General features: G+C 42.8%; 1 protein-coding gene across 2 annotated transcripts in view; it reads right to left on the bottom strand.

The window, feature by feature from the left end:
• Nucleotides 1-23607, bottom strand: part of ATP9B (ATPase phospholipid transporting 9B) — a 2364768-nt gene that overhangs the window by 1795232 nt on the left and 545929 nt on the right. For both annotated transcript variants that reach the window (XM_086965515.1, XM_086965516.1), the window contains exon 5: nt 1379-1487. In XM_086965515.1, the coding sequence (XP_086821641.1) occupies nt 1379-1487 (109 nt within the window). The remainder of the gene's footprint in view (nt 1-1378; nt 1488-23607) is intronic.

Here is a 23607-nt window from a genome sequence, read left to right as displayed (position 1 = left end):
AACATCCTACGCATGCTACGGAAGATCTTCTGGTGGATCCCCACAGAGACCAGGAAGACCGTCACCCAGGCCCTCGTCACCAGCCGACTGGACTACGGCAACGCCCTCTACGCCGGGACCACCGCCAAGCTCCAGAAGAGACTCCAGCGGATCCAAAACGCCTCGGCCAGACTCGTCCTCGACATCCCACGATCCAGCCACATCTCCGGTCATCTGAGAGACCTTCACTGGCTCCCCATCAACAAGAGAATCACCTTCCGCCTCCTCACCCACAAAGCCCTACACGACCAAGGCCCGAGCTACCTCAACAGCCGAGTCAACTTCTACGCTCCCAAACGCCACCTCCGATCAGCCAACCACGCCCTCGCCGCCGTCCCCCGCATCCGAAGAGCGACTACGGGAGGAAGGTCCTTCTCCTACCTGGCCGCCAAGACCTGGAACTCCCTCCCGTCCGACCTGCGCCTGACCCAAGACCACCTCTCCTTCAGGAAGAAGCTGAAGACCTGGCTGTTCGAGCAGTAGCGGCACCCCCCCTCCCCAGCGCCTTGAGACCCTACGGGTATGTAGCGCGCTTTATAAGTGTCACTGATTGATTCATATAAATAAACCTCTATAGAATATAGACATAATCTAAAATTATACTACTTAACTGTCACCATGATATGTTTCATACTATATTTATTATATGTTTCCTGCACTTTTATGGCTGTTCTAAACTAGCCAAAGAAAGTTTTATGAACCGAACCGACTATTTAATTATTTTTTTGAATTCGAAATATGTTGCCTTTCTGTATGCCAACAAATGTAAGTAGAGTAATCCATTATTTATCAAATCTCTAAAATTCACCAGCGAAACCCTTTATTCTGTTCTAACCAGTGTAGCTGACACATTGTATTCCAAAACTTTATAGGGAGAATCAGACTTTAAAACAGTACTTGAAACTACCAACGGAAAGTTCACTCTCTGTGGCATCCATCAGTTAAGAAACAGAAGAACCTTCCCACCTCTTGGTTACTAAATCACAGTTTTGACAGCTCTGTTTGTGTCATGGTTATTGCTACTCAGGTAGAGGAAGTCCTCATGGGCTAAGAACTTTTCTGATGTATAGAAAAAAATGGGGCAAATTTAAGATTACATACAATAATTTCCATTACAAAAAAACAAACCTTTATCCTCACAAGTCTTACTGTTTTCGCCCTCTAACAATTTTGTAAGGGCAAGTCTAAGGTTGTTTATATTCACCCTAACTAAACTCTTCCTTCTAGAAGGCACTTCTATACAGTGGAGATTCTGTGCCCTTATGCATACAGTAATTTTACAAATATTTAAATATAGTCACACCAATTTAGGGCAAATAATGAAAGTTATTTTTCAAACCTCGTATTGTAAGCTTGCTATATAACTGAGAATTCATTTCTTTGTCTCTCTTGTAACGCCGAAATTCATCAACTGCTTCACGCACCATTGTAACGGCGAGCACAAATCCCTGCAAAAAAAATACACATATGAACCCCTAAATACTTCTTACTCATACGAATTCATCTTACATAAATAGTCTGCGTTACCTATTTTTCACATTAAGAAATGAAAACTGTGTGCACTGGGTGTGGCAACTTAAGTACTAAACCTACTTTTCCTAAACAGTAGTCAAAACATATTTAAGGTCATGAGTCACAAAGATTTGAGTTCTCCAATCTATGGGCTCGAAAACTGAGCATAAACAGTGCAATTAACAAATATAATTCTCAATGATTTCACAAGGGCACGTTTTTCTAATTCACTCCAATTCAATGTCAATAGACTCCATTTATGAAAGCATGTAATTTCCTAAAAGCTGTAAATATTTCACTCAAGTTATATTAAGTTAACGCAACAAAATGCTAATATTTTGGAGTGGACCTTTAATTTAAGCTAAAAGTGCATGATGGGCATACAGAAAGCCCGTCACATACAAAGACGTGGTAGCAACTATGGTGAGGCTGACGCTGGTCCAATTAAAACTTATGCATTATCCAAGAGAAAGAATCTTCCATATGGGCATGAGTGACAATCCAAATGTACATCTTTTTGCGGATGTCTGGTAATCCAGGAGCTCTGGCAGGCAGAGAGAGGTCATTTATCAGCAGTAGACAGGACCATCAATTCAGATAGACCCAAAGAATGACCAGCTGGAATAATGCACGGTCTGGAGATCATAGGATATGTAAAGTCTTGTCTAACACTGAACTTGATAGTAGTAAAAAGGTCTATGCACAGAAAAGTTTCTATGTCAGTCCTTACAACAGTGGAAGAGGGGTGTGTAAAAATTAAGATTCTGCAGAGTTCAGTTAAGAATGTTGCTCCGTGTGGATTGTCTTAATTAGGATCGACAGAATGAATACGTTGTTTAAGCATGGATTTACACTAACTTGATTATATGTGCATAATAAGGGCAGAAAGACAGTGTTAAACTTCGAAAACATGACACAATTGTTATTATAAGCACTATTATATGTTTATCCAAAACTAAATATATGATCAGTAAATAAAAGTTTTCTTTTTTTAAACGTTTACTTGTTCACCTATAAACTACATTTGTCTAAAGCGTAAGATTAAACTTATTTAGACACTTAGGACAAAAGAAATTATTCTGAAGCAACAGGAAGAAAACTCATGTTCTATCAATTTAGCAACAGATTGTGTTATACTAGGCATTGAATAGTTTAAATGACTACGATGACATTACATTCTTTTGGAATATCTTTATCAAAGGATTCTACTGCAAAGTAATCATCACCCAAAATTCCCATGACAAGAAGTGGCATTTTTTTTCAACAAAACACTGATAACGTGCCAGCAATGAAAGCCTTTGGAAAAATGATCATTTTGATGTAAAAATATCAAGCAATTTTAGCGATGTGCATCAACTCGAAATCGGCAAAATTATGGAAGACGGGATCAGTCTAATTTTCAAGAGAAAATCTGAGACAGGAAAACATATTCTCTCTTGCATGAGTAAAACTGCATTTATGCCTGAACATAGAGACGTCTTGAATTCCTTGCCATAAAGCTTCTTGAAGACCGCATAGACAAAATAACAGTGGACCTCACCCTGTTGCATGCCGAACGTCACAAATTAACAGACAAGGTGCGTGACGTGGAGAAAAAACTAACAGCGATCCACCCTGCTACCAAGACCACAACTGCTGTGGTGCGGGACCTGATGGAGCAGGTTCAGCTATTGGAGAAACAAGCCAAAGACGCAGAGGGGCGCTCCCGTCGGAATAATATCTGAGAGTTGGGATTGCCCGAGGGTATGGAGGGCAATTACTCTGAGGGGTACACTGAACAATGGCTCAGAAACGTACTACTGCCCGGGATGCTCTTGTCCTTCTTTGTAGTCAAGATGGCCCATAGAGTGCAGGCGACACACTCCGCGCCGGGGGGCGAGACCCAGGCTCTTTCTTCTCCGCCTTCTGAACTTCAGGGTACGGGGCACTGTCCTCCGAGAAATTCGCAAACTGGAGGGGGTGAGGGTGGATAACACTGCAGTGCTCTTTTTTCCAGATTATGCGGAGGAGGTAATTTCTAGGGGTCAAGAGACAGGTACAGGAACTGGGCATCCTGTATTCCCTCCTCTTCCCAGCTTATCTCCAAATTGTGGCTGGCAGTACCACCCACTTCTGCTCTGTCTACTGGACATCGGAGAGCATATACCAGACAGAGAGCACTCACACAAACCACAGTCATTCGCACTAGTGCTTGTGAGGAGAGACGCAGGCAAGCCAAGTGGATACCGCTGCAACTGCGAGCCACCCCAAACCTGGAGCAGGCAATACAAGAGAGGCGGGAAGCTTTGCAAGCGGCCACGACGATGAGTGCTTGCGTCACTGAGCAGAACCAAGATACTTCACCCAAACGAGCACTCAGTGAAGACCACTCCTCAGCAATACGGCCATCTGGCGAGGAATCACCAAGACCGCCGGGCATAACCCCATGCACAACAGACAAACTATTCTAGTCCATGGAATCTTCCGCTGACCACATCCTGAAGCAGGCTGGTCAATGTAATCCCAGGAGTTGTGATTCGAGGGCAATGCATTGGTCTCAGTAGGGCATTTGCAAACAACTGGACAGGGATATGGTATGCCTCAAACAGATACTCCTTCGGCTTGAGACTGCTGCGGAGGCAGAACCGGATGACAAGACGAGACGTGACCATGCTGAATTACTGCGATGAATGCATTGCCTGAATTACGCTGCTCCTTCTGCCCACTCCACCGCGAGTACGAGTGGCGTTCCCGATTCATTCGGCGTAATATACTACGGAGTCTCATTACCCGCGGATATCATTTCCGACACCGCACCAGCCTCGACCTTATTGCACGACCTTCATTCAAGCATCCTTTTAAAAACTCGTGCCTTTGTGATTTCATCTACTGGACACGCTCTATGTGAAGGGACCCTGCATGATGTCATTTCTTGACCCTGTGCCAATCTACAAATCAAGGTTGCCTGCCCCCCTTTTCTGGTCCTGAAGAAGACCCCACAGCAAGGGCACGACTAACCCCTGCGCGTATCTCTGAGGGTCGAAACGTCGACAACAACCTATTTCATTGTCAACTTCATGTCACCATTTTTACATTCATTGTATTATGTGAAGTATGATGTTTTGATTCAAACGCCGAACTATTGGTCCTTTTGTTCTGTATTTAATTCGCCAATACAGTTTTGTCAACTGGCTGATTTTACTGTCACTAGTTCCTTCCATCACTACATCCTCACCTGATCACAACTTCCCTCCTCCCTTTCTCCCCCCCCCCCCGGGGCACTGTACAACCGTTTAGAACCTTTGATCAATTGTTTGTATATCTAGTATACTTAGTCCCATTGTGAATAAAACAGTGTGGATCCATTCAGTGCATGTGTAGAACAATTTTTGATTTGTACACATTATATTACTCTCACACTGGGACCCCCTCCTCCTAGTACCTTTAGAACCCAGGTCCCAGTGACTATGTTTGGGTAAAACCCCCCTATTTATACACCACTCCTAAATGGCAGCGGATCGAGCAGGGCGTCTGTTGGCATAGTTGGTTTGGAAGGGTCACCTGCAGTGTTGTCAGCGGGAGATATATCACAAGTTCACCAGACACTACACAGCATTGTACAAGTCATTCATCCGTATGGACTCGGCTGCGTTGGATGCTTTCCTCTCCCCCCTCTCGGGCAGCTGTTACACCACTGGAGCAAGCAGGACTGGAGGAACCAATTGTGCTCTGCGAGGTCCAGGAAGGTATCAGAGCACTGGCCACAGGAAAGCACCTGGTCCAGATGGTCTGCCAGTGGAGTATTACAAAATCTATATCTCTGTGCTAGCTCCTCGCCTACTGGCCATATATGAAGCATCTTTGGAGGCAGAAATTCGTCCGGAGTCGCTATGTGGGTCCCTATTCGTCTCATTGCCCAAGCCAGATAGAGACCCTGCGTTGCTAGGCTCACACCGGCCATTAGCACTCCTAAACACTGACTACAAAATTCTGGCTAAAATACTGGACGATTGCATGGTCCCCCTGGAGCCTTTATTGGTTCATGCCAATCAAAATGGTGTTGTACCATCCCACAACACATCCTTCAACCTACGCAGCTTCTTTCGGGAAGCCAAATACTCAACGGAGTGCTGGCCCCACTCAGGGTGAATGGTGCTCGACCTGGAGAAGGCGTTTGACCCACTGGAGTGGGAATACTTATTTAACATCTTGTCTCGGTTTGGTTTGGGCGCTCGCTTTCTTAGCCTGATCTGGCTTCTGTGGACCTTTCTCACGGCAAGAGATAAGACAGGCCATGTCTGTTGAGACCAGTGACCATCCGCAGGGGCACCAGGCAGGGCTGTCCACTGTCCCCGCTGCTGCTTTTCCTGGCCATAGAGCCACTGGCAGCGGCCCTCCATAGAGGTGGGGCTGACTGGGGGATCCCATTGGGCGAGGGACGCATGCGGTTTCTCTTTTTTTTTTTTTAGTCCTCATTTCACCATTAGCAAACACAAATGTACACTTACAGCCCTAATTGTGTCCTGGGTGCCTCGGGCTGGAGTTATTGCTTATGCCTTAGGCCGGCCCGCCCATTTTTCCAGGGCATGGTGTAATCATAGGACCCCGAGGCTTTAGACCAGCCTCATTTCTTTACCCCATTTTAACAGTGGATCCCACACCATACTATTCACATTTTGTGTAATGTCAGCTTCAAGGCGTGCCATTCTCAATACAGCTCTAAGCCAATTCTCGTAAAGGGGGGGGCTCGGGTCTTTCCAGATCCTGCAAATCTCTCTGCGGGCAACAAGAACAAGGCTAAAAAATAAGGCCACCTGTGTTTCCCTAAACCCGCAAACAAAGTCGGTGTCTAACCCAAAAAAAATTCTAACTGTGTTCAACTTAATTTTAACCTTATAAATGCCTTCCAAAGCTCTCTCTACATTGGCCCAGAAAAAACCAGGCTGGGGCATTCATAAAATATATGAATATCATCGGCCTCTAATAAACCACATCTAGGGCAATAGCATGGTGAAGAGGCAAACTTAGCTATCTTTTTGGGGGTGTAATATAGTCTGTCTAAAACGAAGAAATGGTTTTTCTTGAGGGAGGCAGACCGAACAAATCTATAAAGATAGTGGAGAGATGTTCCTATTGGGCAAGGAACGCATGCGGTTTCTCTGTACGCTGATGATCCCCTTTTATATATTAAAAATATCAGAGAACCATGTGATAACGTCTTGAAAACAGTTGCTGACTTCGCGTCCCTTTCCGGCCTGTGCGTAAACTGGGCAAAATCGTGCCTGTATCCATTTCATCCGGCTGCTCCCAACCCAGCCCTGGTTATTACCCGCAAGCACGTGCAGTGGCAGCCTGCTGTTTTGCGCTACCTTGGGGTCTATCATCAATCACTAGAGTTGATGAAGGGAAACATCTTGCGAGTGACAAATTTGTCCGTCTTGTGGCTTTTGCACCCTGGGAGAAAGGGTGTAGCGCCTACTCAGCTGATACTGGCGGTGGTCCACAGATGCGTCATGCATAGTCTGCGCCTCACTTGTGCTGTTATCCCATATGCACCCACTTTGCCTGTACAGAACACACCGAGGGGACAAGGAGGCATCACCAGGGCGGAGCTCCCCAGCCTGGAGGGAGGTGGGGTTGCAGACAGTGGGAGACCTCGTTCACAACGGTCAGTTGACGCACTTTAATGTCTTGGTGACTGAAAACGGCCTGTCAAGAGGTTAGTTCCTGCTCCATACCACCCTGATCACGGCATTACGAACACTGTGGGGAGATATGACATGTGAGCCCGCGACACACCTCACCATCCAGTATATCCATCCGAGCACAGGGAGACACCTCACAAAGTGGTTTGCAGACTACTTGCGCACTCACATAGCACAGACTCGACATCCCTTAGGCGCCATTGGGACGCTGACATCCATCGTCCAAGCATAGATAGGGAATGACCGAGCAAATTGGAAGGGCCTGTATTTAAAACCGGAAAAGCCAGATTTCGCCTCATACAGTACTACATAGTACACAGAGCATACCTTACACCAGACAATATAAACAAATACTTTTAGCACACTGATGCTCACTGATCTAGGCGCACCCTGGTGAAAGCAGATCTAATCCACATGTTGAGGAGCTGTACCGCTCTTACTGTTTTCCGGCTCACTGTTGTCACTTGCCTAGCGGATTGCACTGAACGTGTTGCAGAATGCACTTGGGACATGTGCCTCTTGGGCTTCTATCATAGATCCAAAAAACATAAGGTCACACCTCGGTTCATAGACCTGTGATTGCTTACTGCTAAAAACCTGATCACCAGACGTTGGAAGCACTCGGAGCCCCTGCCGGTGGTCGCGTGGTTCTGAATACTGACAAACTGGGCACAGCAGAAAGTGTATCTTTATACTGTGAGGACGTTTTGGGACTCTGTAAATTCCCAATAGCGGGTCCCTGGGACGCAATCCTCCAGGATTGTTGAGGTGCCTGGTAGGTGGAGAAGGAGCTTCGGACACCTAACACAGGTGCAGACGGCAACCTTGTAAAGGTGGCCTGTGAAGCACAAGAGACGCACTCAAAAGACTCAGAAATAGAGCACTGACTAGCCCTGCGATCCCAGACCCCCTAACACAGACACAGGCAGAATAGACTAGCAGAGTAAGGTAAATATCACTATTGGTTGGGCTATGGCTGAGCAGCAGAGACGGGGAGCAACAGGGACCTTTGTTGGGCAAGTTCACATAGTTAACACCCCAATTCTGCCTTCACCCCTCCCCCTGCCTCTTGCTCCCTTTTGCCTCTTCTCCCTACCTACCTGATCTCCTCCATCCCTATCTTTGCCATGTAGAGACACTAGAACCGACAATATCAGCAGCAATAGACATTTTCCATCTGTTCTAAGACACCAAGCATCAGGAACTGCGATAACAATCAATTTGTCCAGAAACCACTAAAGTTGAAATTATATATCACCTATTATTTGTATTTGAGCTGTAACACCTAGAATGTTACGCCTGCTTTTAATGATTGTACATGCAAATGCATTACCTGATGTTAACCCACAAAAAGAATAAAAGAAAGAAAAAAGGCTGGAGTTTAAGCTGGGTGAATTGTAACTTGTCTTATGTGCTTGCAAGAAAGTGTTGGGTTGTTTGATTACCCTTCTAGGGGCTTACGTGGCTAATGGCGTTTATGGCCTCACCTCGCCACTGGGAGAACCATTAATGAACTGCTTCTCACTGCCTGTACCACTGGGCCATAAATGGAACCCTACTAACAGGCCCTCAATTGATGGCTGGCATACTACTGTTTGTCAGCTGGCGAGGTTGGAAAAAAATAGCCCGCTCACTGAGAACTTGCAAGATAAATACAGCAACATTTCGACCCCTCTTTTAAATTACACCTCAAACCTAGTTTAAAAAGGGTATATCATTTAAGTAAAATGATCCGTGTTCCACAGCCAACCAAATAGAATACCGTTTGGTAGGAATTGCTCTTCAATTAACATGGTTCTACTCTACACTAGCCCAATTCCAACTGTGCATCCCATGTGGACTTTCCTAAAGGAAAGTGAGAAGGCAAATTCAACATTACAGAATATGAAACAACACCACTTATTCGAAATTCACCAATCTGAATTCAAACACACATGAGTGACTGAGGTTGCAACAGCTGATATCACAAAGAAGTTACAATAAAAAGATCAGGAGGTTTGACTCTCTTGGCCCTTTCCTTAGCTTTTGCCGCGGAGGACTACAATATTCCAATACAATGACAAATAATGGATAGGAAATAAAAGAACTGCCTGGTACAGGATCAAGTCCTTTCCTTACAACTGCATTAATTCAATCTGAAGGAAATCATGGTGTACTACAGGTTTTCTCCCCATCACCACTACCCTTCAATATGATTAAACGCCCACCTAAACAGATAAGGGAGCACGACCTGCAGCTTCAGATGTATGCAGACAGTACTTATATCTATCTGTATTTTGAAAATGGACCTGGAAGCCAAAGTAAAATCACAAACTGTTAAATCACGATCTATCAGCCATGCAAGGAAACTAGTGCCACAATAACATCAATGAAAATTGTGTTATTGGTTGGCACTAAAGAAAAAAAGAATACCTAATTTTCTCTGGCAACAAACAGCCCCAGCTGCAACCATTTTTTAAAATCTTCAATTTAAATCAATCTTTCTGCCACAAATAAATGCAAAGGTATATTTTTTTAAATAACATTGCTCCTTCAAAAAGATCACTGTATAACTGGACTAATATTATTTTATATACACAGGCTTACCCAGGGGGGTCATTGACAGACTTTGATGACTGCATATGTATGTGGCAAAAAAAGGCCTTGTAAACGAAGAAATGAGACTACATGTAATGAAGCTTAAACGTTCTCCGTTGGAATCAGGCTTATATTCAAAGTTATATGCAACACAACTAAGACATATTGTAACAAGACTCTGAGCTACCTGCAGAAAATGCCACCGTTCATGATCCAATAAGAAACACCTTATCAACCAAAGCACTGACCATCTACCAACTGAGTTCAAATAACAAACATGTGCGTAGATCCCTTCAATTACAGAATTCCAACATCCGGGACAATTTCAATCCATCCTTAGTAGTCAAACAATACTACCTACTCTTCCGGAAGCATCTGAAAGCTGAGCTATTCCAGCAGCCGCTCGATTGAAAACGGCAGCTGTAAATGCAGCTACCACCAAACATACCTGGCTATACTGCATCCCACACCACCACCTTCCAACTTCAATGAGACCGACCAACACCCTTACTACTAACAACCCTTCACACATTTCATAAGCATAAACCCCATCTAGAACACATGCATCTCACAGAATATTTTAACGATTATTAATCTCAACATAATGTATGACACACCCAGTGGTATCCACATACATTTATAATTCTGTATTGTAAAACATGGAGTTTCAAAATTGTCGAAGGGCAATTTGTGTAAATTTTGGAGATTTGTATGGCACCACATGTTTCCCAAAGGTTCGTTCAGGATGCAGTAAGACAATTACAAGAGCATATTCAAAAGTGGGAGAGACATTGTAGACCATTGTGCATATCGTCAATACAACAGATGACTACAGAAATTAGTTACTAAAAACAGGTTATAAATAATTATGCAGTAATACAAACTGTATATTATGGATGGCTCTTGATAATCAGTTTCTCGGGGATCTCTTACTATGGGCACTACTGGGACAGTGATACCTTGTGCATTATTTCACTTAAATAGCGGTCCTTTCCACTCTTAATTCCGTGGAGTCAGATTTCCATGCTTCTGGACTTGTGCTGGAGTCTTCAAAATTAAATATAAGAGTAATTACAGATTCCAGTCTCGTCTTTTAGTGTGGATGTGGATCTAAGCACACCTCTTGCGGTGTGACAGACGAACAGTTTGCAAAGGGCACACAAACCAAAAAGCCTTTTGTAGTATGCATACACTTTATTGAAATTACCTTTTTGTTGGGGAAAGCTAGGGATGGACCAGGACTAGGTTACACTATTGTTGCTCTCATTTGTGTTTGTGTCTGGGTGAGAAGGGGTGGGTGTGTCTTTTTGAGATATCACTTTAATATACAAAACCGGCTAGCGGGTTAGAACTCTCCCAGGATTTTATTTGATTCAGGTAAAGGGTGTAGTAATGGGTGTTTTGTTTTTCATGACTATGTTAAATAGGGCTTGAAAAACTGTAGAGTTAAACAGTAGTAGTGAGCAGCAAAAGGGGATAAGTTATTTGCATAAGGGAAATTCATCCCCTTTATCTGTATATAGTATTGACATTAGTGCAATGTACCATGTGTTTGTTTATATCAAATCTCCCTAGCCAAAGGCGCTATCTTTCCTCCTCCCTTTTCAACAGTCGCTCTGCAAGGTTTTGATCACCCTGAGCTTTCATTTTTAATGCAGTTTCTCAACCAATCAACATTTTTAACAATTCTACAATAATCAGAAAGTCACAAAGAACGATTGTAATTATTTTATGTTAAATGGTTTAGCCACTTTTTATTGGTATTACTAGGTATTACTTAGGCTCTATGCCATCCAAGGTCAAAGTCTACCCTTAGTTAGTATCTGAGACACTCAAGTGAAAGAACATTTCCTACATGTCAGTGGAAGACAACTCAAATACATACCTGGGAAAAGGTCTGTGTTGAGCTGTCTAGTCATTAAAATCTTACAAAACTGTGCTGGTTGCAGCCTGCCTAGCTGGGTCTTCCTTGTCCCCAGTGAAATTAGGATGATAGTAGCTTTTTGAGTAAAGAATACAGGAAAATACAAGCCTCGAACAGTGGGAAAGGCCGACTAACAGACAATATATCTCCACAGTATCTTTGTGTAGAAAGGTTCCACATTTGAACGAGCTTTATACAGACAAACCGAAAAGTATTATGGGGCATATGTACAGAATTTAGAGATTACGGGCCAGATGTATCACAGGGTTTTACCCATTCTGTGTCTATGGGAAAATGTGTTCGTACATATGGCTCTACAAGTTCTTAATTGCGATTCTTTACGAATCACAATTAGGAAATCACAATTCCTAATGTACAAGTTAGTAATAGCATTTCCTAATGGGGTCACAATAGACCTACTTCATGAATATGAATGAGGTAGGTCAAAATTTGCGAGTCATTAGGAACTGCTACCCTCACAGGGGTCCGCGATGTGAGAGAGGAACTCAGTCAGAGCCATTTAAGTTAAGAACCTCAACCAAAATAAATGATGAATTCTTAACTTGGCAGAGTGCAAGACACATTTTGGTCACTTCGGGAACACGCTTTGTTTGTTTCAACACAAGGTTTTGTTCCCATTCTGAATGCGAGACGCATCCAGTAAAATTACCATCCTCTCACCGTTTTGAATGCGTAGTTACAAGCAACAGTACTACCTGCATGGTTATATTGGAATGACCCTAGAAGCATTTTGGGCTCTGCAATCATAACTTACCCATCTTGCTTGTAATTGTGTAGCGAGCCCTAGTACATTGACAGATCCACTCTTATCTGTTGGATACCTGCATAATAGTCCATGCATTCTAAATCTCCTTTGAAGTTGCTCCATGAAATGGTGTTTGATACTCCTCCAATTGTGGGACACTTTGCTCCAATCCCTTAGTGCCTCCTGTACACATTTCCCTTCCTGATGATGACCCTGTTCTAAATCATTATGCTAGGGGGTCAAAACGTTGACAGTAACATATGTGGACTGTATGCCTTTAAAATATGATGGAGGATTTCAACACTTGTATTAAAGGTGTTGGCTACGGCGTGGCTTGGCGCCCGGCGAGGACGGCGGCTCCGATGTGAGCGCTCCGGGTCGGCAGGGGATTTCGCTGCCTTCTTCCACTCACCTACGCCTGCAGAGTGGAGTTTCCCCGACCGGAGTTCACAAGCACCAGTGCGCTCCCAGATACGGCAGCATTCGAGCGCTGAAATGAGCATTTTGGCAAGTTCTTTGGCGGACGCGGCTCTCTGACGGCCGCGACCGCCATTTTGTCCTTCAACAGCGCGATTCACGGCGCACCCGCTCACAGGACATGCGTGTTTGCCACGGAGCTCCCACTTCCAGCATCTGCTCATGGTGAGCTAATTTCTTCATTTCTGCAATAACGCCACAAGTATTTTATATGCGCTGACTTTATGCGAGTTTTACTCGCGATTTTACGAATTTGGCGGCCATTTTGTTTCACTGGACTTCTTCTTTCCTCACGCAGTCTACCTGTACACGCAGTTTGAGCCTACTATCTATCAAAAGCGCTGCAATTCCTCGCACTTTCCTATACATGGTTATTTTGTATTTGTAGCAGTTTTTCATGCTATTTTTGCGCATTCACCTCCAACTGCTCTTTTCAAATTGATAATGCGCTTCCACTGATGGACTTCCTTTGCTCCACAATATGCTACTTCTTTGCACCCCATTGCCATGGTGATTTTTTTGCTTCGTTCTTCAGTGTAAGGGATACTCCACATAAGCATATGAATGCTGCTCCCCACATCTCTATAACTCTCTGGCGTTCTTGAGTTGCGAGCAGACAGCCTTCTTCTCCTTCCTCCTTTTTTGAAGCTTGTGTGCCTTTCCTCATTCAGGTGTTCCCGCGCACACTTATTAGTGTCTGCGGGCACGGATACTACCGGACTTACCTTCTCTCTTATTTTTCCTCTGGAAGTGACTCTTTTTTATGGAAAGAAGTGCAATTACTCGTACTCCCAAAATTCCACGTCGTGTTTTCATTAAAAACTCAAAAGTCTTTTCTGCATTGGCGCATCTCGAGGCTTCTCAGGCGCTTGTTGCTCAAATGTCGCAATCCAACACGGAGCGGCCTGTTCAGCCTTCAGGGAAAGTCACGTCGAAACGCCTTAAAAAAGATCCTCCATCACCGACAGGATCCACATCCGCTGTCTCCATGGAGATGTTGCTGGAAGAGATACGTGCTCTCAGACCCTTCATGGAGGAAACTAATTCTAAATTGCAGGTTCTCACTGACAATTGGTCTCAGATGGATGCTAGAGTAACTACAGTGGAACGTTCTCTGTCTTCTCTCCAAGCGTCATCCTCCAAGGTGACACACATGCAGTCGCAGATTTCCTCTCTCCAGAAGCAAGTTGAAGAATTGGAAAACCGAAATAGACGCAATAACCTTAGACTCTACGGCCTGGCGGAGAATTGTGAGGGCACTGACCCCATTGCCTTCTTCAAATCATTCTTACCCAAGCTTCTTCATCTGCCCGAAGGTACCACGCTTAACATCCAGCGAGCACATAGGCTAGGCCGCCTCTCCTCTACTTCTTCTCCTTCTTCACGGCCAAGAGGTGTCATCATGTATTTCTTAGAATATACTGATCTTCTCAAAGTCATCTCAGCGGCTCGTGCCTCACCTCGTCTTACATGGTCAGGTTCTAATCTCTTTTTTGCGCAAGATTACGCCAAAGCCACAGCCAACCGTCGTAAAGCCTTCTTAGATATGCGACCAGAGCTTCGCTCTATTGGGGCCAGATATGGTCTTTTCCATCCTTGCCTGTTCAGAGTCACTCACAACAACAAGACAACGACTTACGAGGATCCTGTTCGTCTCCGGAGTTTTTTTTAACTCTGCACAGGCGTCTGATATGGACTTATCCGGTTCTTCATCAGCTTTCCCTCCATGACTTTCGCATGTTGCCGCTTTGTTGTCTTAGTTAATCCGCATATTTGATGTTTGATGCTGGCTGTTTTGTTGTTTGCCTTTGTTAGGTTCCCCAGCGTCTTCATTTTATGTGTTCCTTTTTGATTCTCGCTCGTTTTCTTACTTCCCTGTCATATAGTTATGTAATGTTCACTAGTGTATGTTATATCCTTTTTTACCACTCACCTTCATTATGTTTATTTTTTCTTTTTGAACTTATTGTTCTTTTTTTTCTTCCCTTGCAGGTTTTACAATGTATATTGTGTTTTCCCCTCGACTTGCTGGTTCGCTTGCGTTGGATGTTTTGCCTCCTCTAGTTGGCGCTCCCCCCTCACTCCTTTCTTCTCGTCTCCTCTCCCCGGTGATCGTCCCTCCCCAGCTCTGCCCTCCGTAAGTATGTTCTCCATTTTTTCCCTGGTGTTCGCTTCCTCTTTTTTATCTTTTTTTCTCTTATCTTCACTGGTTTCCCTTGTTTCACAGGTGTCTTTCTCTTCTGTTTTTCGACAATTCTTCTGCTATAAATTCTTTCCTATCTTTTTCTCTTTCACTTATATTATCTTATTTCGTTTTTTAATTCAACGGGTTTTAATTATCACTCTTTTACTCTCTTTTCCTATTCCTTATCCTCCTTTTCAATCTTATATTGTATTGCCTCTTATAGACTTTCTTATTCTTTTTGATTTCCCTTCCCCTCTGGGTTCTTCTTACATCCTTTTTCTTCATGTTGATATTTTCTTCTTTCCTTATGTGATATGTCATTGAAAGTAATTACATGGAATGTTAAGGGCATTAATTCTCCCATCAAACGACAGAGAATTTTATCTCACCTTGCACGTTTAAATGTGGATATTGCTTTTTTACAAGAAACCCATTTATCTGCTGAAGAATCTGTTAAACTGAAGAGAAGTTGGGTGGGTGATGTTTACTATTCTCCTGGGGATGGTAAGCATAATGGTGTGGCCATTCTCTGTCACAAAGCTCTTTCTCACTCTTTGCTCGCTCAGGAATCGGATGCTGATGGTCGCTGGACGTATGCTAAGCTCTCTATTAAGAATGTTCCAATTTCTCTTCTAAATGTTTATGCCCCTACTACTGGTGATCCTACTTTTTGGCATACATTTTCCCGGCACATTACCAGATTTATTGATGACAATTTTATTTTAGCAGGGGACTGCAACCAGCCCCTAGACCCCTTTTTGGACAGAAATTCCAAGGCTCACTTCATTCCTAATAAGTCACATAAATCCTTTTCTCAAGCTATCTCCCAGCATAAACTTACTGATGCATGGCGTTTATGCAACCCAGAGCTTCAAGAATTTACTTTTTATTCTCCATGCCATCACTCCCAATCCCGGATTGATTACATTTTTGTTACCCACAACATTGTCCAAACTCTTACCCATGCTCAAATTGGTCCGATTTTACTCTCAGACCATGCCCTCACTTTAGTTCAATTGGATATTTTACCCAAATCAGTTGGCCCCAAACGTTGGAGTTTTAATAACTCCCTTCTCTTAGACCCTAAATTCACCACTTCCTTCACTGAATTCTCAGATGAATTTTTTTCCTTCAATGACAATTCCTCCATCCCCAAGCACACCATTTGGGACGCCTTTAAAGCTACAGCAAGGGACTTCATAATTGGCTTTGTGGCAAAAAAAATGGAAGGCTGCTCGCAGCTTCACAACGGCTATCCTTCTGGATATTAAGAAACTGGAGCATTCTTATTTTACTTCCCGATCACAGGAAAGTTTAACTGCCTTGATTAATGCTAAAATGAAATTTAACAAAAAATCCACGGACGATGCGTCTTTGTATCTATTGAAATCAAGTGCCAAGTTCTATGGGGGCAAAAATAAGGCTGGTAAGATATTAGCTAATTATCTGAAAGTTAAGCAAAATAAGTTGAATATTGAATCAGTCTACGACACTAACTCCACTCTCAAACACACGGACACAGATATTCTTACTGAGTTTTCTACCTTTTACAAAACTCTATACTCCTCTGTAATCCAGCCCTCTTCTCAATCCCTAGACCACTTTTTCTCTACTATTCAAAAACCAGCCCACTTCCCGCTTGACCTTTCTCATTTAGAGCTTGACATATCCCAACAAGAATTGCTCACGGCACTTCAGACTCTCCAAAAAGATAAGGCTCCTGGGCCAGACGGCTTCACTGTAGAATTTTTTCTTCACTTTTCAAAACTTCTCATCCCAAAACATCATTCCCTCATTGGCGCTTTTCTCACCTCGGGTTCCTCCTCAAGCTCTTTCTCTGATGCACATATCTGCCTCATACCCAAGGAGGGGAAGGATCCTCAACATTGTAAAAATTACAGACCAATCTCCTTGGTTAATATTGATTATAAAATATTTGCGAAGTCTCTCGCGGCACGTCTTGATCTTCTTCTCCCGGATCTTCTGGGTGAGGAACAGTCGGGCTTTGTCAAGAGTCGCTTCATCACTGATAACACTAGACTTCTCTTTAATATTCTCTCTAAATCCCGCATTTTACCCCATTCCCTTGCGGCCATTGCCCTAGACGCTGAAAAGGCGTTTGATAGAGTTGAATGGACTTATCTCTTTCATACCCTTCGTTGGTTTGGTTTTGGTCCTAATTTCATTTCTCTAATTTCATTACTTTATTCCAACCCGCGTGCAGCGGTTTGTGCCAATGGTCAAATATCCTCTTTTTTTGATTTGAAAAGAGGCGTTCGTCAAGGATGCCCCTTATCTCCCTTTCTCTTTAATTTGGCCTTAGAACCTTTTCTTTTTAAACTCCGTCAAAATCCCTTTATCCAAGGTTTCCAATTATCAGATTCCCACATCAAATTAGCCGCATATGCGGAAGACATCCTCCTCTTTATCTCCAATCCCACTGCTTCGATTCCCGCCTTCCTTACTGAAGTGCAGGCCTATTCCCAAATATCTGGTTATAAGCTTAACAACGATAAATGTGAGATCCTACCCTTGACAAAATTTACATTTAAGCCTGATTTTGCCGCATCTAATTTTACATGGAAGTCCTCCAATATTAAATACCTTGGGTTGTATATCACTCCTACCATCCCAGATACTGTTTCCCTTTGTATGTCCAAATGCATCCAAAAGTTTGCGGATCTCACGTCCAAATGGCATCCTCTTTACCTATCCTGGTGGGGTCGCCTTGACACTATTAAAATGATGCTGTCTCCCATTGTCCTTTATACTCTCTCTAATATTCCAGTCCCCGTCCCTTCCAAATTTTTCAAAAAAATTAACTCCATTCTAACGTCCTTCCTTTGGAATAAAAAGAAGCCTCGAATGTCTTTAGCTCAACTGATCCGTCCTAAGTCAGAGGGTGGGGTTAACTTCCCTGACTTCCCTGCTTACCATAAAGCGTTTCAATTGCGACAAGCCTCCTTTTGGCTACAGGACCCTAGCACTCCCTGTCCTTTATGGACTAAATTTGAACGTCTTCTTCTTTCTCCCTTTTCCTTTGCCGAATATCTTTCCTTCTCTCGCAAACCCTCTTCTATTTCCACTCCTATTCATAAATTCACTACTAAACTGCTCCTATCTTCTTCCCATTCCCCTCCCACGACCATTGCCGATTTCCTTTCCTCCCCCATCTGGCATAACACTGCTCTGCTTATCCGTAACAAACCCTTCTTTTGGAAAACATGGCATTGCAGGGGTCTGTTGTGGATTTCCCAACTCTTTTCTCAATCCTCTTTCTTACCTTTCACTACTCTTCGCTCCCTTTATGACTTACCTACCTCCTTTGCTCGCAACTATCATTTGCTTAAGGACACAGTCCTAACAACTTTTAATCGGCTCTCTCAGCTCTGTCCTCCTCCTGCTTCACCCACTCTCCTTTCCTCACTCCACTCCTTTCTACGCAATGCACCAAAGGCTGCCGCTATTTACAAATACCTTCACAACGGTGAATCTGTCAGACGTAAGTCCAAGGTGGAGGAATGCTGGGAACACGACCTGTCTGTGTCCTGGTCAGTTTCATTTTGGGATAAGGTCTGGATCAAGATCCGTAAATCCTCGAGAGCGGCAACCCTGACACAGACTTTGTTTTTTAGTTACAACAGACTTCTTTTTACACCCTTTGACCTTCACAAACGCTTTCCAAACACTCCGCACACATGTTGGTCTTGTTCATCACCACAAGCCACTTTGTTTCACATGTTATTTTTATGTACTCCTGTTCATGGTTTTTGGCTACAGGTCTGGGCTCAAATTTATCTGATTTTTCATACTTGTATCCCCTTTTCTCACATACACATCTTCTTGGGCAGCCTTTCCCCTTGCTGGGACAATGTTGAACTAAAGCCTCAGATTATTGATTTACTACTGGCTGCTGCATTCCAGCAAATAACGGTTAATTGGAAGGACTTCTCCAATATTTCCTTCAAGGCGTGGTGGTTTAATGTCTGTCATAACCATAGACTTGACACTGCTTATGTTTTTCCGGCCTGTATGGCTGCAAAACGCCTGGACTTATGGTTCCCTGTCACGCTTTATTTGGACTCATGTGCTAAACGTTTGTTTCATCCACCACCTTCGCAACAGGAAGTCCTCAAACCTCCTTAATTGCTCACTGCATTCCATTTTTCTTCATTGTATCATCTCCTTGTTCCTTTCGAATATTTTCATGCTTACTATGTTCGCTGTTTTACATGCTTTTCTCTTGTCTTTTCTTTTTCCTTTCCTCCATTACCCAGATTTACCTTCTCATACTATTTGCATTTGTATGCTTGTTTTATTCTCCTCATAGTTTTCAAGTTTATATTCCAATGTACTTTGTTTTGACACCTGGTTTTTCTCTTGTCATTATCAAATAACATTTTCTTGAACTTAAAAAAAAAGGTGTTGGCTACAAAAAGCTGATTGTCCCTATCAGCCACATGTATATATTCCTGCGCATAGCAAAAGCACACTTTTCATTCACTATCTATCACTTTCACTGCTTCATCAACTTTCAGGAGCACCTTAATTCTAGAAAAGTACAAATACTATGTTATACTGTTAAAAAACATTCTTACAGTATGAGATGTGTTTAATTAAAATAAATGCACTAAGCTCAGAACAAAAACCTTAATCACCTGAGAGGTTTTGTTCTTCTTTTTAACACTATTGCAGTGGAAGTCTAGGGCAACCCTTCCCCCATGGGGATCATTTTTTTATAGTAATTGCCCAGTCCAGATCCCTGGGTTACTGGGTTGTCCCTATGTCTAGAAAACTGGCCTGTTTGGGTCAGCAGACCACTATGTCTGTGATTGCTTTTCAAAACAGTTTTTTTCTTTTTTTTATGCAGCCGTTACAAAAAATAAAATGAAAAGCTTAAATTTCATTTTTTAGAAGTAGGCAGGGGGCCCACAGAGCACTGCCTGCTCTTCAAAAATATTTGTTTCAATATTTACAAAAGTGACCCCTTCCCATTTGTGAATCGTTACCACCACCCTTGAGGTGTCCGTTAAGAATTAATGTTTTGCAACCGTAATTTGGTTGCACAACATTCAGACATAGAACTGCAATTCGGTATTTGGAAGGGATGCCCTAAACACGCCCCTTCCAAATACTGCTTTGCTAAACACAAATTGTGATTTAGTAACATGTGACTGTATCGCAATTTATGCTCTGTCCATATGGAAAAGCATTTTTGTACATATGCCCCCAAGTGTCTTAACTTAATAATGTAACAGCACTTAATTTCCATAAGAATTGTCATTGTTTGCCAGGGTGCTTCCCAGATCCTTTCTCCACTGATACCGCACATTTAAAATTGTTTGTCCATCGGCCAAAGAAGTCAGTCAGTGAACATATGTCAGTACTGCTCTGAAAAAATGTTGTTATGTCAGAGTGGAACTCTCATCAGTGAATTTGGTAAATTTTCACGTTATACGGATGGACTTAATAAGTGTGAAAATAAGTTGCTTACCTGTAACTGCAGCTCTCCATTATTGGTATCTTTCATAGATTCACATGCTTAAATTATTCCCCGTCGTCAAAGTGGGAGTCCCACAGTACCATAATAAAAGAGTATGTATCACTATCATAGAATATAATGGCAATGAAAAAAGTCAGTTTAATAGCCTATCTATGTTCTTTTAAAAAAGGACTAAACTTGAACTATAACCAATCAGGCGAGAGCACCCTCTAGAACACTCCCAAAAGAGGCAGAGTCATTCAGATTTTCAAGCACAAGTGGGAATAAATAATCCTGGGCAATATGGGGAGCTTTTCCGGGGAGGAGGGTGGGTCGCATGTGAATCTATGAAAGATGCCAATAATGGAGAACTGCAGTTACAGTTAAGTAACTTATTTTCTTCTCCAGTAGAGAATCTTTCATAGATTAACATGCTTGAATCAGAATAGCAAGCAGTTACTGTATTTGTGTATATATATATATATATAGTATTAGCACAAATAGTGGATGGAAGGTAGGAAATGTATACATAACAATCATATGCAATATATATATATATATATATATATATATATATATATATATATATATATATATATATATATATATATATATATATATATTAGCAGCCCATCCCGACGTTGTCCGGGTATGAATTGCTGCCGGCCAGTAGAATATTGTTTTGTAGGATTTCGTTTTGATAGCATTTCTTATCTGTGATAGGCCTGTGAAATGCTCCGATTCACAGTGCACTGCTGATGCACTTAAGAGTGCGCGTTTAGTAGTGTGTGAACTGGAGTTTCCCTACTTTATTTTTCCTTGCAATATTATTTAGCGCGAACTCGAAACATGGCATGAGCACAATTTACATTACAGAAGAACATATTCATTTGTGGTAGGCACGGGGAGACAAAGCGATTTGCCTGGAATCACACAATGTTGAGCTGATGCCGAGATTCGAACGTAGCTCCCCAGCTCTAAAGTTCGCAATTCTAGAACTTGTGGCGGGAGGTGTGTCTGAAAGTACCATGACTCCGCAATGCCATTATAACGCATGGCATTACATTTTATATGCTTTTACCACGCATACATTCACAACGAAATTCATTGTAAATGCATGAATGGTAAAAGCATGTTTTATTTAAATGTTTGGATAAGGTAAGTATGGGTATAGGGGTATATGTTTTGGGGCACTGAGGTATATGTTTTGGGTTGTTTGGGTATTTTAAGGGTTCAGATATAGTTTTGGGTTATGGGGTACAGGGGTAATTTTAGGGTTTAGGGATAGGTATGGGTTTTGGGGTATAGGGGTATTTTTAGGGTTCAGGGGTAGGTTTGGGTTTTGGGGTACAGGGGTATTTTAAGGGTTCAAGGCTAGGTTTGGGTTTTGGGGTACAGGGGTATTTTTAGGGTTCAGGGCTAGGTTTGGGTTTTGAGGTACAGAGGTCTTTTAGGGTTCAGGGGTAGGTTAAGGTTTTGGGGTACAGGGTTATTTTTAGGGTTCAGGGCTAGGTTTGGGGTACAGGGGTAATTTTAGGGTTCAGGGGTAGATTTGGGTTTTGGGGTACAGGGGTATTTTAAGGGTTCAGGGCTAGGTTTGGGTTTTGGGGTACTGGGGTATTTTAGGGTTCAGGGGTAGGTTTGGGTTTTGGGGTACAGTGGTACTTTTAGGGTTCAGGGCTAGGTTTGGGTTTTGGGGTACAGGGGTATTTTAGGGTTCAGGGGTAGGTTTGGGTGTTGGGGTACAGGGGTATTTTAAGGATTCAGGGCTAGGTTTGGGTTTTGGGGTACAGGGGTATTTTTAGGGTTCAGGGCTAGGTTTGGGTTTTGGGGTACAGGGGTATTTTAGGGTTCAGGGGTAAGTTTGGGTTTTGGAGTACAGGGTTATATTTAGGGTTCAGGGCTAGGTTTGGGGTTTGGGGTACATAGGTATTTTTAGGGTTCAGGGGTAGGTTTGGGTTTTGGGGTACAGGGGTATTTTAAGGGTTCAGGGCTAGGTTTGGGTTTTGGGGTACCGAGGTATTTTATGGTTCAGGGGTAGGTTTGGGTTTTGGGGTACAGTGGTACTTTTAGAGTTCAGGGTTAGTTTTGGGTTTTGGGGTACAGGGGTATTTTAGGGTTCAGGGCTAGGTTTGGGTTTGGGGGTACAGGGGTATTTTTAGGGTTTAGGGATAGGTTTGGGTTTTGGGGAACAGGGTATATTCATAGGGTTAAGATGGGTTAGTGTTTAAGGGTGTTGGGGTATTTTAAGGAGTAATGGTGGGTTATGATTATGGGGTGCAGGGGTATTTAAAGGGAGCAGGGTGGGATTAGCACACAATATGAGACATGACATGAAGGGCGGAACGTACCACACGCCCCCAGCGTTTGTCACGCCCCCAGCACACGCCCACAGCCCCAACGCAGACGCGCCAACAAGGGACTACTTTGCTGGCACGGTTCTTTTACCTTTTAAATGTATATGGTGGACGTCTGCATAGCCTATGTCCTTCTGCTGCAACTGCCCTTTCTAACGCTCTATTGGGTGTTGTGATTGGTGCTGTGGTTCCTGAGATTACCTGCCTCAAAGGTTTGGTCTCTCTCTTTATTATATTAGTATGGAAGAACCACTGTTCTTGTACCCATATAAATATATAGATAAATAAATTGATCATGAAATATTCAAACAGTATTAATGATAAAATACTGTAAAAGATAGATCATATCATAAATTTAAATACCATGAATAAATAAATACATATTCATTATTTAAAATTTGTTTCTGAAAAGCCATAAAATATTAAAGGAAAATTCTTTTTTAAGTGAATGAGTAATTTGTGGAGCATCCATGCTTAAATGCATTATAGTTTTTCCCTCATCATCTTTACTGTATAATTACTTCTAATCCCACTACACATGAAAAGTGTCCTTAGATGGGCTCCCCCACGTTCTGTCCATTCCCACTTTGTGACTTCATTCATT

Source organism: Lissotriton vulgaris, chromosome 4_1, assembly GCF_964263255.1.
Source record: "Lissotriton vulgaris chromosome 4_1, aLisVul1.2, whole genome shotgun sequence".
In the NCBI taxonomy this organism is placed as follows: domain Eukaryota; kingdom Metazoa; phylum Chordata; class Amphibia; order Caudata; family Salamandridae; genus Lissotriton; species Lissotriton vulgaris.
Note: the sequence above shows the minus strand (reverse complement) of the source record. Positions and strands in the feature narration are given on the sequence as shown.